We start from the raw sequence: 15,018 nt of genomic DNA on the forward strand, positions 1-15,018 counted from the left end.
TCTGACCACAGCACTATGAGACTAGAAATAAATGACCAGAAAAAAATTTTCAAAAAACACAAACATGTGGAGGCTAAAATACATGTTACCTAATTCATGTTACCTAATTCATACATGTTACCATCCAGAGTGGATCACTGAAGAAACAAACAGGAAATTAAAAATACCTAGAGACAAAGGAATTGATAACATGATGACCCAAAACCTATGGGACACAGCAAAAAAATTTCTAAAAGTAAAGTTCATAGTGATAGAAGCTTATCTCAGGAAATAAGAAAAATCTCAAATAAACTACCTGAACTTATACCTAAAAGCATCAGAGAAAGAACAAACAAAACCCAAAGTTAGCAAAAGGAAAGAAATCAAAAAGATCAGAGAAGAAGTAAATGAAATAGAGACTAAAAAAAAAAAAAAATAGAAAAGAAACGAAAAGCTGGTTCTGTGAAGAGATCAACAAAAGTGATAAAACTTTAGCCAAGTACATGAAGAATAAAAGGGAGCGGTCCCAAATCAATAAAATCAAAAATGAAAAATCAGAAGCTACAACTGATACAGAAATACAAAGGATCATAAGAGCCTACTACAAAAAACTATATGCCAATAAAATGGACAACCTAGAAGAAATGGGCAAAATTCCTATAAAGGTACAATCTCCCAAAATTGAACCAGGAAGAAATAAAAATATAAACAGACTAATCACCAATAATTAAATTTAATCATTAATTTTAAAAAACTCCCAACAAATAAACATCTAGCACCAGATGGCTTCATAAATGAATTCTACCAAACATTTAGAGAAGAGTTAACACCTATCCTTCTCAAACTACTCTGAAAAAAATTGCAGAGGAAGCAACTCATTCTATGATGCCACCTTCACCATGGCCAAAACTCATTCCATGAGTCCAGTATCTCCTCTGGTTTGGCAGAAAACCAAACAAAGATATCACACAAAATTATAGGCCAATATCACATGAACATAGATGCAAAAATGCTCAACAAAATAGCAGAAAACCAAATCCAACAAAATATTAAGGGAATCATACACCATGATCAAGTGGGATTTATCTCAGGGACACAAAGATTTTTCAATATTTGCAAATCAATCAATATGATACACCACATTAACAAACTGAAGAATAAAAAACATATTATCATCTCAATAGATGCAGAAAAAACTTCTGAAAAATTTCAGTATCTATTTATGACACAAAGCTTCCAGAAATGGGGCAGAGAGGGAAACTACCTCAACATAATAAAGGCCATGTATGAAAAACTCACAATATCATACTCAACGGTGAAAAGCTGAAAGCATTTCCATTAATATCAAGAAGACGACAAGGATGCCTATTCTCACCACTACTAGTAATGTAGTTTTAGAAGATGAAAAAGAAAGCCGCATCTACGACCTACACCACAGCTCATGGCAATGCCAGATCCTTAACCCACAGAGAGAGGCCAGGGATCAAACCCACATTCTCATAGATCCTTATCAGGTTTGTTAACTGCTGAGCCACAAAAGGAACTCCCTGAGATGCACTTTAACTACAAAGCTAAAAATAGGTTGAAAGTAAAAAGAAAGATACACCATACAAACAGTGAGCCTAGGAGAGTGTACCTCTATTAAAATCAGACAAAAGAGACATTAAGACAAGGAGTTTTATTAGAGGCAAAAGAAGACAAGTAATAATAAAAGGATCAATACAGCAAGTAGATATAAAAACTCTAAATGAATATGTACCTGGTGGTAGAGCTTCAAAATACATGCAGCAAAAACTGACAGAACTAAAGGGAGAAATAAACAAGTCCACAATCATGACTGGAAATTTCAGCATACTGCTCTCAATAATTGATAACATAATAGTACAGAAACAACTCAGTGAACACTGCCAACCGCATTAACTTAATTGGTATTTATAAAACACTAGCTCCCAAAACTTCAGAATATACATTTTTTTCTAAGTACGCACAGCACGTTCACCAAGACAGAATAGAGGGTGGGCCATAAAATAAATAAATTTCAGAAGAATGAAATCTTACAAAGATATTATTTGACCACAATAGGACTCAACAAATATAAGTTATCTAGAAGATCCCTGTATATTTGGAGATTAAATGACTGACTTCTAAATAACCCATGGGCCAAAGAAGAAATCACAAAAAAATTTTAAATGTTTTAATTGAGTGAAAATCAAAACGCAAAGCACAATTTGTAGGACACAGCTCCACCATTCCTTCTTCTTAAAGAAGAAATTTATAGTTTTACATGCTTATGTGAAAAAGAAGAAAGTCTAATTCAATGATAAAATTATACTACTTAGGAAACTAGAAAAAGAACCAATTAAACTCATTTTGAGTAGGACAGAAATAAAATTATGAGCAGAAATCAATGAAATGGAAAACAGATAATAGAGACATCCAAAGAAAGAAGCAGCTTAGCATTAAAAAAAAGTCAGTAAAAGGGATAACTTCTATTTTGGATCAATAAAATACAGGAAAGACACAAATTACCAGTTTCAAGAATAAGAGGAGGACCTTTAATATATCAATAGTCCACTAATTTTTGAAAAGAGTGAGCAGACCACTCAATGGAGAAAGAATAGTTCTTCTCAATAAATGATACCGACAAACCGCACATCCACATACAAAAGAATGAAGTTGGAGGAGTTCCCATCGTGGCTCAGTGGTTAACAAATCTGACTAGGAACCATGAGGACGCAGGTCTTACCCCTGGCCTCGCTCAGTGGGTTAAGGATCTGGTGTTGCCGTGAGCTGTGGTGTAGATCGCAGACATGGCTCGGATCCCGCATTGCTGTGGCTGTGGTGCAGGCCAGCGGCTACAGCTCCGATTCGATCCCCAGCCTGGGAACCTCCACGTGCTGCAGGAGCGGCCCCAGAAAAAGGCACAAAGACAAAAAAAAAAAAAAAAAAAAAAAAAGAATGAAGTTGCAGCCCTGTCTCACGCCATATATAAAGGTTACCTCAAAATAGACCAAAGACCTAAATGTCGCAGCTAAAATTGTAACTCTTAGGAGGGAACACTTGGGGGCTGGGGAGCCGCAGCAGCTGCTTGCCTGGAAGGAATGTAAGCAGAGTAGCTTGAAAGTGGCCTGCATCCCGCATCGGAGCAGGGTTTAATGAGCGGGGTTTACGTTTACGTTTTAGAGGACACGGCGGTTGGAAAAACATGCTAACCTAACACGCGTTAAGGAAACACATGTTAAATCCGCCACGCCATGAGGCCAGGCCGTTCTCACGTCACTCTACCCTCGCTCTCCACCTCGCCCAGCTCACGGATTCCCATCTCAGCTCCAACACCCTCGGGCGGGAGCCTCCCCCGACCCCAGACACTGGGTTAGGGCCCCGCCCCCTCAATGCGTCCCAGCTCGGCCGTGTCTCCAGAACTGCGCACGCGCACATCGTCCCGGTGCACCCAGGGCCAGTCTTCCCTGCAGGGGACAAGCGCAAGGGCACAGGCCAAATGTTTCTTTGCACATTTGTATTCGCAGCGCCTGGCACGGAGCCTGGCGCACGCTAAGGGCTAAACCACTATCTGCGACTGCGTGGATGACTCCTGCCTCCGCCTGCATGCGCTCGGCTTCCCCCACCCGGAGAACCCGCACCCTGGAACTCCTGAGCCCGCTTTCGGGCCGGATCGGCGCACACCCCAGCTGCCCGTCTACGTCCCCGAGGAGAGAGGGCGAGGGCAGGGAGTCACCTTGTTGTAGGCCAGGCTAAGGCACCTCAGCTCGGGGAAGGGCGGGGCCAGCGTCTGGTTCCTCGCCTTCAGCGAGTTCACAGGAAGAATCTCGAATACCGGAGGAAGAGCACAGACCTTGGTCGTCTGAGAAGGAAAAGAAAGTCAAGGTCAAAGTGCCCTGGTGACAAAGAAGGGGGCCGGCAGAGCGTTCCTAAGCAGTGAGGTGGAAAGAAGGACCATTCTGGAGAGGCCCCGCCGGAAGAGACGTCTAGGGTCACAAGGCCGGAGTCACCAAAGGTCCCATGTCACGGGTTCTGGCTCCAAGTTCTCTGACGTCACAAGGTGAGCTGGTTCTCTGGCACCCTAAGTTCCGTTTCAAGGCCTCTGAAGCCAAAGGACAATTCAGCAGTGGTGCGGACACCAGAGTCTTTGCTCCCAGCTCCCACTTTCTGCCCTAGGGGGGCCGTAGAGGCCCCTCTATACAGTTGAGCTAAAGTTTCTCCAGAAGCCAAAAGGGCAGGTGTTTGCACCGCTAAGGGGATGTTTCCTCGTGAGGAGACAGAGCAGAAAGGACGTGAGCCTTGAACACCTAGTCTAAGGGGCTAATCCACGTCCTTTGGTGGAGGTTCTTTATTCCAGGACTGAAACTGCTAAATCCTGGAAGACTTCAGGCCAGTCTTGGGGCCTGGGTGTGGCCAGTGCATCTGGGTCAGTCTCTGCACACACCCCGGCCTGCCTCAGGCCCAACATGTTTCATCAGGCAGAAAACAGAAGTTGCTGGCTTAACTCGGCCTCGCCCAGTCACTCACTGGCTCTGCGGGAGGCACGGGGCTCAGAGGAAACTACAGGGTGGATGCTGCGCTGATGACTGGGTTCAGATGAAACGGATTCTGCTCTGAGCTCCATTAACTGCTGTGTCATCTTGAGCAAGTCACTTCCATTTCACTTGGTCATTCGATGACCATTTGGGGAGCACCTACTTTTGGCCAAGGATTGGGTGTCCTCCTGGGGTCCAACCTGAGCCACAAGCGAGATAAGTAGGGGTGAAAGTAAAACAAAAGCTCTAGAAACAGTGCTTGGCCCTTAAATGGACTCGAGACACCTCCTCTCACGAGGCCGGAGCGGAACGCGGTGTCTTTCTGATAAGCTGTGTCCTCAGCTGTGCCATCCCTACCTGGAGCAAGGCTGGGTGAGGCAGAGGGGGCAGGGAGACCGGAGCACAGGAAAGAAAGAGCCAGACAGGCCAGGGCGGGCACCCAGCTCTGTCCAGGGGCAGGGGCGTCCTGACCTGAGGGCACGGCTGAGGACAGAGGGCCCTGTCTCCGAGGGAGACCATCTGACCTTAACAGAAGCCACTACAGGTTTCAACCATTCGATTCTCTCTCTGCGTTCTCGGATGCCAGAGAGCTGGAAACTGAGCACCGAGCAACCTACCATTACCTCTGGCTTCTGCGGCCGCAAGCGGGTCCAGGCCTCACGCAGGCCCTTCCGTGGAGTGAGCTTGCTGCTCCCCCATTCAGACGTGGAGCCTGTGTCTCGACCTCCTTGAAAGCACACTGGCTGCTGCTGATTAAAAATCTGTCTGGGGTTCTGGCGCTGAGTGTTGCAATCTCTTAGTGACAGGAATGTCTTCGTTATTCACCAGCCCCTGGATCATACCTGAGTTCCTGCTGATGAAGTGACTTAGGATGGGGGCTGGCCACCCCAGAAAGACAACCATGGGGTTAGAGGATCCGGGATCTGAGCCAGCCTGCCATCGCCGAGAGAAGAGGGGCTGGAGACTGATTTAATCATGTGGCCAATGGTTCCATCAGTCATGCCTGTGTAATGAATTCTGATAAAAGTTCTTGATGCTGGGGCTCAGGTGAGCTTCCTGGTTGAGGAAAACCTCAAATGCGCGGGAGGGGGACACGCATGGACTCCACAGGAGGGGGACACAGAGGCTCTGCGTCTCAGACCCTCCCAGCCCTCATCACGTGTCTTTTCATTTGGCTGGTCCTGATGTGTGCCCTTTATGGTAAAACTGGAACCTAAGTATAGCGCTCTCCTGCAGTCTATGAGTCGTTCCAGCAAATTACTGAAGCTTAGGGGATCGTGGGAACTCTAGAAGTTATTGCTAGTAGGTCACAAGCAGGAACAGCCTAGGGACCCCAAACCTGCAGCTGGTATTTGAAGTGGGGGCAGTCTTGCTGGGCACTGTGCCCTTAACTTGTGGGATCTGTGCTAAGTCGGGTGCCTAGTATCAGAACTGTACTGCAGTATTATACTGGCCTGACGACTTGCTGTGACCAATAGAAAGGGCCATTGTTTGAGTGTCAGAGCCTTGTTCTCTTGGAACCCTGATGCCACCAGGCTGGAAAGAAGTCCAGGATGAAGAGACAACATAAAGATGCCAAGCTGGGCCAGCTGTCCATAGGCCCAGCCTCCAGCCAACCAGCCAGCTGCATGAATGTGCCTGCCTCAGCACCAGCAGAGCTACGTAACTAACCCAAATGACTGGATGAAATAATAAACTGCTATGGTTTGAAGTCAGCAACTGTAGGGTTGGTTTGTTAAGTGGCAACAATACAGCAACTGGCCTAATTTCTCACCCAGCTGTGTGTGTGGGGACACTGAGCTACCTTCCAAGGATGCAGGTGGCTAACTGCCTGGTGGTACTTCTTCCTAGAAGTGAATAACTCAGGAGCTGGTGCATCAGTCTTCATGAGCTTGGCTGGTGAGCATCTATCCTAGAGAAAGTCCAGTTTTCTGTGCTGACCAAAATCAAGTGTCTAAGCTTGTGACTCCAAGGATGAGACTCTGGGCGAGGCTATGTCTGGCCAGGATCACTCTAGCTTCGAGAGGGAGGCTCTTGTTAGGGAGCTTCCAGGCTTCATCCTGGTGGCAGCCTCACTTCAATGCCAGCCTGACGACCTGCGGCAGTGATCATTACTGCTCAACAGTGTCTGCCAACACTGGAAGCCAGCCTGTGGCTGTGCAGGGTTAGGGACCTGTCTGTTGAGCCCCCTGCTGCATCTCTGCAGGCCAGCGCAGGGCCCAGCACGTGGCAGACACTCAGTAAATGGGTCTCCTCAGTGTGAGATATATTCAAATGCTGCTCGTGGCTCCATTAACTTGTTTCAGTTTATTAAAATTAATGTTTTAACTCCAATACAAAATAGGCAGTTCCTACCTCTGAGGTTGAAAATCCAGGGTAAGATGAAAACACGACCTCTGAAATAAAAAAGCAACAGAACAAAGGTTGGTGAGAGCACTAGCTGAGCAGGCAGGGTCTGGGTCGGCCGCCCACTGCAGGCAGCAGGGTGCCTCCTACAGGAGGTCCCCAGAGGTCCTCCGCTCCACTGCCAACTGGGAAGAGGAGCTGTGACATGTTGGGTAAGAAGGCTTTTGCACTCAGAATGAAATTCAAAGTCCTTGGCCAGCCCTTCAAGGTCCTGCCTGATCTGGCCCCTGCCTACCTCTCCAATCCCACCTCTCAGGACACCCCGCCCTCGCTCACTATATTTTAGCCACGCTGGGCTTCTTTCTGACTTTGCACCATGCAAGTTCTTCCAAGCCTCAGAACTACTGGGCAGTCAGTATTGGTCAGAAGGCAAACCAACTGCCTTAGAAGAGAGAAACGGACCTAAAAGATATTCTGCCAGAGGATTTGTTGTGTTAGCAGAAATAAGTGTGTCAAGACAGTGAACGCAGGAGAGATGAGCAAGTGAGGAGGAGGCTGCGGAGTGATGCCATTCTTGGGCCCATCCACCAGGATGAGCCAATAAACAGCTAAGTTCAACCCAATGAAGCAAAGCATCTGCTGAGCCTGGATCCTGTGCAGGGACCACTCACCTTTGTCCTAACGGGACCACTTCCAAATGTGAATGATATTATACTGAGAAATGTTACATTAAAATGAAACCAGCAGACGTAGGGATGGAACACGAGGTGGCATAAATAACTTCTACGACAAGGGTGTGGAAGGAACTGGGGAAATGCTTGTGCAAGGAACAAAGTGGGAGTCCGTCGGAGGACGGCCCTGGTCGCAGGTACAGGTGCTAAGCAGTGATCCCCTGGGGAGAGCGCGCCCTACGCAGAGAGAGACGCGCTGAGGAGCCCTCCCCGGAACTCATCCCTGGCCCTCCTCAAATCACAGGAAGCGCCTACAGAAACCCGAACCTCATTCTAAGGCTCAGACTGGGGATTCTTCAAGAGAGAGACCCACCATCGAGCATTTCCTAAGAGTTGAGGAAAATTAACACGATGAAGGTTATAAAATATAAAGAACTAGCATCTGAAAAAAAGCAACAGAGTTTACTAAAGAATACAAACTTTAAAGAGACTAATTAATGTCCTCTAAGGAATTCAAAAGGCTATTTCATTCGTTTAAAAAGTATGTTAGTATGGAAGAGAAACTTAATAATTCTGTAATTTCAAAGGATGATAAAATAAGAGACTTCATAAATGTGTTGTGGAGAAGAACAGGCCCTTGTGAAAAACTAATTTAAAACAGAGAATGGAAATGGGAAAGTAAAAAAAAAATGTTCCAAGAGGAAAGAAACCATCTGGAAGAACTCTTAAAACACCTAACGGTACCAACGAAAAAAGGAACGGTAAATATACATGCATCTTAGTCAAATTTTCAAAGGATAAAAGGGAAATATTAAGAGATTCCAGGGATCAAAAATAGGTTTCCTAGGAGTTCCCGTCATGGCTCAGTGGTTAACGAATCTGACTAGGAACCATAAGGTTGCGCGTTCGGTCCCTGGCCTTGCTCAGTGGGTTAAGGATCTGGTGTTGCTGTGGCTGTGGTGTAGGTGGCAGACGCGTCTCGGATCTCTCGTTGCTGTGGCTGTGGCATAGGCCAGCAGCTGTAGCTCCAAATGGACCCCTAGCCTGGGAACCTCCATATACCACAGGTGTGGCCCTAAAAAGCAAAAAAAAAAAAAAAAAAAAAAAAAAAGCCAATAGGTCAACGAAGAAATTAAAAAATACCTTGAGACAAACAAAAATGAAAACACACCACCATACAAAATCTACTGGATGGCACAAAAGCAGTTCTTAGAATGAAGTTCATAGCGATATGCCTTCCTCAAATAAACAACCTAACCTACCACCTAAAATAATTAGAAAAAGAGGAATAAAACCTCGGTGAGAGTTCACAGCAGAAGGAAGGAAATCATAAAGATCAGAGAGGAGAGGGGTTCCTGTCACAGTGCAGCAGAAATGAATCCGACTAGGAACCATGAGGTTGCGTGTTCGATCCCTGGCCTCGCTCAGTGGGTTAAGGATCTGGTGTTGCCGTGAGCTGTGGTGTAGGTCAAAGACACGGCTGGGATCCAGTGTTGCTGTGGCTGTGGCAGAAGCCCCAACTGCAGTGCTAATTCAATCCCTGGCCCAGGAACTTCCGTATGCTACATATGCAGCTGCAAAAAGAAGAAACAGTTAATCTGAATAGACCGATCAAAAGAAAAAAAAAAAAGAGAGAGAGAAAAAGAAAGAAATGGTTAATTTGAATAGATCGATCACTGGTGATCACTGGTAATGAAACTGATCATGTAATTTAAAAAAAAAACTCCCTACAGACAAAAGCCCAGGACCAGACAGCTTCACAGGCTAATTCAACCAAACATACAAAGAAGAAATTATATCCATCCTGCTTAAACTTTTCCAAAAGATTGAAGAAGGGAACTCTCCTCATGGGTGAACAAGAGGGAGAGGCTCAGATGGAACAAAATGAGAAACTTCGCTGACAATTCTCCAGAGCAGCTCACAGGATGGGCACAGCCTGACCACCAAAGGATGGCCATTTTCACAATCCATTCACGGCCACCAGCCCAGATTTCCAGATGCCAAATCCCACGCAAGCCTGATTCTGGAAAACTGCCTGCCCCGTAATCAAGCCAGGGTTTCCTGGGTCCTGAGTTCAGCCTCTGGAGCGTCCAAAGGCTGTCAGACTCCAGAAGGTCTGTCAGAGTGTTTAGACTCTGGGCTAACAAGTCTGAAAGGGACCCGTAGAGGTGACAGCAGAAATGTGTCCCCTCCATCAAGCAAGACACATTGGACCGAAGGGTCAGAGGCAGCCTGTACCTGACCCCTCCTCACTGGGCACGTCTTTGGGGTTCCACCATTCTAACCCCACCTCCAAGTCGGCAAGCGCCAACGCAGACCGGCCAATGGGCTCTGCCAGCACTGTGTCGCCCTCTAGAGGCTGTTTCCTCTAAGCACAACTCAGAGCCCTTCCATCTGACTCACTGACTGGGGCTCAACATGATCTGAGCACCTGACAGCCGGATTTGACTTACCCTCTTCCACTAAACACAATCACTTACAAATGGGGCTATGTCTCTTCCAAAGGCTCCCCCAAAACTTAATCCTCCATATCCAACATCACCACTTTAAGTCAATCAGCTGCACCCACTAGAAGAAAACCTTTTTTGTAATTATTATTATTTACATGTATACATTCTTTTTTCTCACATTACATGTTCCATCAGAGTTCCCAGTGCTATATGGCAGAAAACCTTTCTAAATTAATAAGCACCCCCTTACTTTACATGAACTGGGTTTAGCTGAGGTTCTTCCCTCAGGGATGAAGGACAGATAGGAGATGCTCAGATGAGGGGGGGATCAGTATTTAAGGGGAGAACTCTCCAGAGATAGTTCTGAGGGATGGGGCCTGCTTGTGCACCAAAGGGCCTTAGCTTTTGCACAGCACCAGCCCAGCTTTCCAGATGACTAAATCCACACAAGCCAGATTCTGGAAAAGTGCCTGCCACATACTCAGGATGGGTATATCCAGATGCAGACTTCTGCCTTTGAAGTATCAAATGGCAGGCAGACCTCAGACAGCCTATCAAACTGGCCACTGGTCTGCCCAACCAGTGGAAGTAACCCCCAGATGTGAAGGCAAAACTATGTCCCCTCCATCAGGTAAGGCCATTATTATTATTATTATTATTATTTTTGCTTTTCAGGGCTGCACCTGCGGCATATGGAGGTTCCCAGGCTAGGGGTCTAATTGGAGCTACAGCTGCCGGCCTGTGCCAGAGCCACAGCAACGGAGGATCCTTAACTCACTGAGTGAGGCCAGGGATGGAACCTGCAACCTCATGGTTCCTAGTTGGATTCATTTCCGCTGAGCCATGATGGGAATTCCAGGTGAGGCCATTTGAACCTACAGTTAGTGTTGGCCTATAACCAGCCCCTTCTTGCTGGGATCCTTGGGGTTCCACCATTTCCCTCTTGAACCCCATCTCTGAGCTTGGACTGACCCACAGAGCAGCTGCTGGGCTCAACCTGTGCTCGGGTGCCCTCTAGTGGCCATTCTAATTGCAACTCAGAACCCTTCCTATTCCCCTGAGCAAATACTGTGGCTGAATTTGACTTGAGCACCTGGCAGCCTGATTTCCTTTTTCCTCTCCCTCTGAGCACAAGTGTGTGCCTTATTGAGGGGTGTAGTTCTCTCTCAAAGACTCCCAGGGCACTCAGTCCTTCTTATCTAACACCACTACTTTAAGTCAATCAGCCAAACCCTCTTCAAGTCAGCTAAGTGGCTTTAAATTACTCGGGCCCCCTCGTCACTTTCTTGACCTTGTTTTAGCTAAATTACTTCCCTTAGGCGTGAAGAACAGAAAAGAGAGGCTCAGATGAACACAAATAAGGAACTTGGCGGGAAAGGCTCCAGAGAGAGTTCACAGGGAAGGAAGCCGTGTGCCATCAAAGAACTTCCACTTTCACACATTCTCTATTCAAATCTGTAGTCCCGAGTTCCAGAGGCCAAACCCCCACAAGCATGATTATGGAAGACTGAATTCAAGCCAGGTATTCACGGGTTCAGAGTCATGCTTCTGGAAAATCAAAAGGCTATCAGACCCCAGGCAGCCTATCAATGTGTCCAGCTACTGGGCTATTCTCCCAGTCTGGAAGTGACCCACAGATGGGAATGCAGAACCGTGTTCCCTCCATCAGGCGCGGACATTTGAACCTGAGAGTCAGAGGCAGCCTGCAACCAATCAGACCTCAGGGCGCACTACCTTGGGGATCTCGCATTCCCATCTCCAACCACATCTCCGAGCTTGGAAAGGCCAACACGGAGCCCCGTTTGGGCTCAACCTACGCTCTGGCGCCCTCTAGCGGCCCTTCCCTCTAACAACCACTCAGAAGCCTTCCTTCCTAGGACCTGATCCTACACTGTGGTTGAGTCTGACTCAAGGGAACCTGATTCCTTTTTCCTCTCCCTCCGAGCACATGCAACTGCTTTACCGAAAGGTGGTATTTATTTCTCAAAGTCTCCCAGTAAACTCAGTCCTACATATTCAATACCAATATTGTAAGTCTATCAGCTGAACCCATTACGAGTCATGAAAAGTCTTTAATCAGCTCTTCATTTATGTACGTGAACTTGATCTAGCTTAAGTTCATTCCTCAGGGGTGAAGGACAGACGATATAGGCACAGATGAAAGAAATAAAAGATTTGGAGGGAGCGCTCTTCAATCCTTCAACTTTTTTTTTTTCTTTTTAGGGCCTCACCCTGAGCATATGGAAGTTCCTAGGCTAGGGGTCGAATCAGAGCAGCAGCTGTGGGCCTATGCCCACAGTTACAGCAACGCAGGATCCAATTTGCGTCTGCAACCTACACCACAGCTCACGGCAACGCTGGATCCTTAACCCACTGAGCGAGGCCAGGGATGGAGCCTGTGTCCTCATGGATCCTAGTTGGGTTCGTCACTGCTGAGCCACGACAGGAACTCCTCAACCCCACTTCTTTAACTCAATAAGCCAAAGCCACTTCATGTCAGGTAACAGGCTTTAATCGGCCCCCTCTTTATTTTCTTGAGCTTGTTTCACCCAAGGTAATTCCCTCAGGTAAACAACAGGTACCACAGGCTCAGATGGAACAAGAATAAGGAAATTCTTCTTCCTTAATAAGAAAATCTCTCCAGAGATAGTTCCCAGGGATGTGCACAGCCTGACCACCGAAGGACTACCAATTTATACGATTCATTCATGACCACCGCCCAGATTTTCGGATGCCAAACCCCACACAAGCCTGACTCTGGAATCTTGCATGCGGAAATCTCAAGTCAGGTACTTCTCGGTCCAGATTTGCTCATCTGAAGAACGGAAAGAAAGGCTATCAGACCCCAGACAGCCCATCAAAGTGTCTGGCCCTTGGGCTACGTGACCAGTGGGAAAGTGACCCGGGGGAGTGAGGTCAGAACTACTGTCCCCTCTATCAGGTGAGGCGATTGGGTCTGGAGAGTCAAAGGCAGCCCATGACCAACACGCCTCGCCGGGCACATCCTTGGGGCTCCGCCAGCCCACTCTGCGGCCCATCTCTGAGCCCGCAGAGCCGAGCGCAAACACAGAGCAGCAGGTGGGCTCTGCTGGCGCTCAGGTGCCCTTGGGCGGCCTTCCCTCTAACAGCTCAGAGCCCCTCCTCCTGACTCCCCGATCGTTCACTGGGTCTGACCTTGACCTGAGCACCTGACAGCCTGATCTCCTTTCTCCTCTCCCACTAAAGCAGAACCAGGTTCTTTGCCAAAGGGTTATTTCCCTCCCGGAGTTGGAAGGAAACTCAGTCCTCCATACACAACTCCACTATTTGAAGTCCCTCAGCCAAACCCAGTACAGCTGCTTAAGTCTTTCATCAGCCTGCCCCCGCCCGTCTTTATACACGAACTGGATTTAGCTCAGATTCTTCTCTCAGGGGTGGGGAACGGAAGGGAGAGGCCGAGATGGAAAAATAAGGATCTGGGGTGAGGACCCACCATGGATGGTTCACGGGAATGAGCACGGTAGCCACCAAAGGACCACAGCCGTTACACACGCCATGCACCACCACAGCCCAGCTTTCCAGAGGCCACAACGCACACAAGCCTGATTCTGAAAAACAAGATGCCCAAGCCAGGGACATCCTCGTTCAGAGTTTTGCCTCTCGAGAATCAACTGGCAGTCAGACCTCAGCCTGCCAAACTGTCCGGCCAGTGGGCCACGTAGGCACACAGACCTGAAGGCAGAACTATGTCCCCACCATCAGGTGAGGCCAACTGAACCTGAAAGTCAGAGGGGCCTGGACACAACCCCTCCTCGCCGGGCACGTCCTTGTGGTTCTGTCATTCCAGTTATGAACCCCTCCTCTGAGGAGGGACGTGCCGTGCCAACGGGTGCAGCAGTTGGGCTCAACCTGACATCCAGAACTTTCTAGCTGCTGTTCCCTCTCACGACAACCAAGAACCCTTCTTCCCGACTCTCTTAACATACACTGGGGCTGAACTAGACTTGAGAATCTGGGAGCCTGAATCCTTCTTCCTCTCGCCCTGAGCACCTGCAACTGCCTCACAGAGGGTGTGTTTGTCTCCCAAAGTCCCCCAGGGCACTCAACCCTTCCTATCCAGTACCACTCCTGTAAGTCAACCCACTTCATGTCGATAGTCGGCTTTAAATTACTCAGCCCCCTTTTAATTTTCACGACTTGGCTTAGCAATGGCACTTCCCTTGGGACTGAACCACAGGATGGACAGGTTCAGACGGAACAAGAATAAGGAGGGTTGGGAAGAACTCTCCAGAGACTGTTCACAGGGATGGGCACAGCGAGCTCGCCGAAAGACACCATGTTCACCCAGTCTGTTCACGACCATCGGCCCAGAGGTCCAGACGCCAAACCAAACACAAGCCCGATTCTGAAAAACTGGATGCCCAAGATTCAAGTCAGTTAGAATCTGGGTCCAGAGTTCTGCCTCTAGAGAATCACAAGTCCCCAGAGAGCCCATGAAGTGTTGGCCACTGGGCTCCCGACCAGGCTGAACATGACCCATAAAGGTGACCTCAGAAGGATCTCCCTGTATCAGGCCAGGCGATTTCCACCAGAGGCAGAGGCAGCCTGTAACCAGCCCCACCTGCTTGACACGTCCTTCGGGTTCCCCAATCCCATCTCGAACCCCATCTCTGAGCCCCAAAGTGCCAACTCAGAGCAGCAGGGGGGCTCTGCCAGCACCGCATCGCCCTCGAGCCGCCGTTCTACCAACAACAACCACGACGCTTCCTCCGGCTCCTCTGCACAAACACGGGCTGAACCCGAGCACCTGGCAGTCCCATCCCCATCTTCCTCTCCCACTGACCAAAGCAACTGCCTTACAGCAGAGCGTATCTCTCCCCCGAAGTCTCCGAGGGCACTCAAGCCTTCTTATCCAATCCACTTCTTCAGGTCAATCAGCCGAGCCCACGGCAAGGCGGGTACCGGGCTTGACATCAGCCAGCCCTCCTCTTAATTTTCTTGACCTAGTTTTAGCTACTGTACTTCCCTCAGGGGTGAACAACAGGAGGGAGAGGATCG

The 15,018-nt window shown here is 48.2% G+C and overlaps 1 protein-coding gene across 50 annotated transcripts in view; it reads right to left on the minus strand.

Moving 5' to 3' along the window:
- Positions 1-15,018, minus strand: part of XRRA1 (X-ray radiation resistance associated 1) — a 127,071-nt gene that overhangs the window by 47,365 nt on the left and 64,688 nt on the right. For all 50 annotated transcript variants that reach the window (XR_014814652.1, XR_014814675.1, XR_014814696.1 and 47 more), the window contains 2 exons: positions 6,870-6,910; positions 3,716-3,841 (listed from right to left, as the gene is read on the minus strand). Coding sequence is in view for 10 of the 50 variants with exons in the window: in XM_084975216.1 (XP_084831342.1) it covers positions 3,716-3,841; positions 6,870-6,910 (167 nt within the window). In the remaining 40 variants the exon portion in view is untranslated. The remainder of the gene's footprint in view (positions 1-3,715; positions 3,842-6,869; positions 6,911-15,018) is intronic.

Source organism: Sus scrofa, chromosome 9 (genome assembly GCF_054392235.1).
Source record: "Sus scrofa isolate SSC_HxYL_T2T_F1_AM1 chromosome 9, Sscrofa_HxYL_maternal_Yorkshire_Landrace_v2.0, whole genome shotgun sequence".
Classification (NCBI taxonomy): Eukaryota; Metazoa; Chordata; class Mammalia; order Artiodactyla; family Suidae; genus Sus; species Sus scrofa.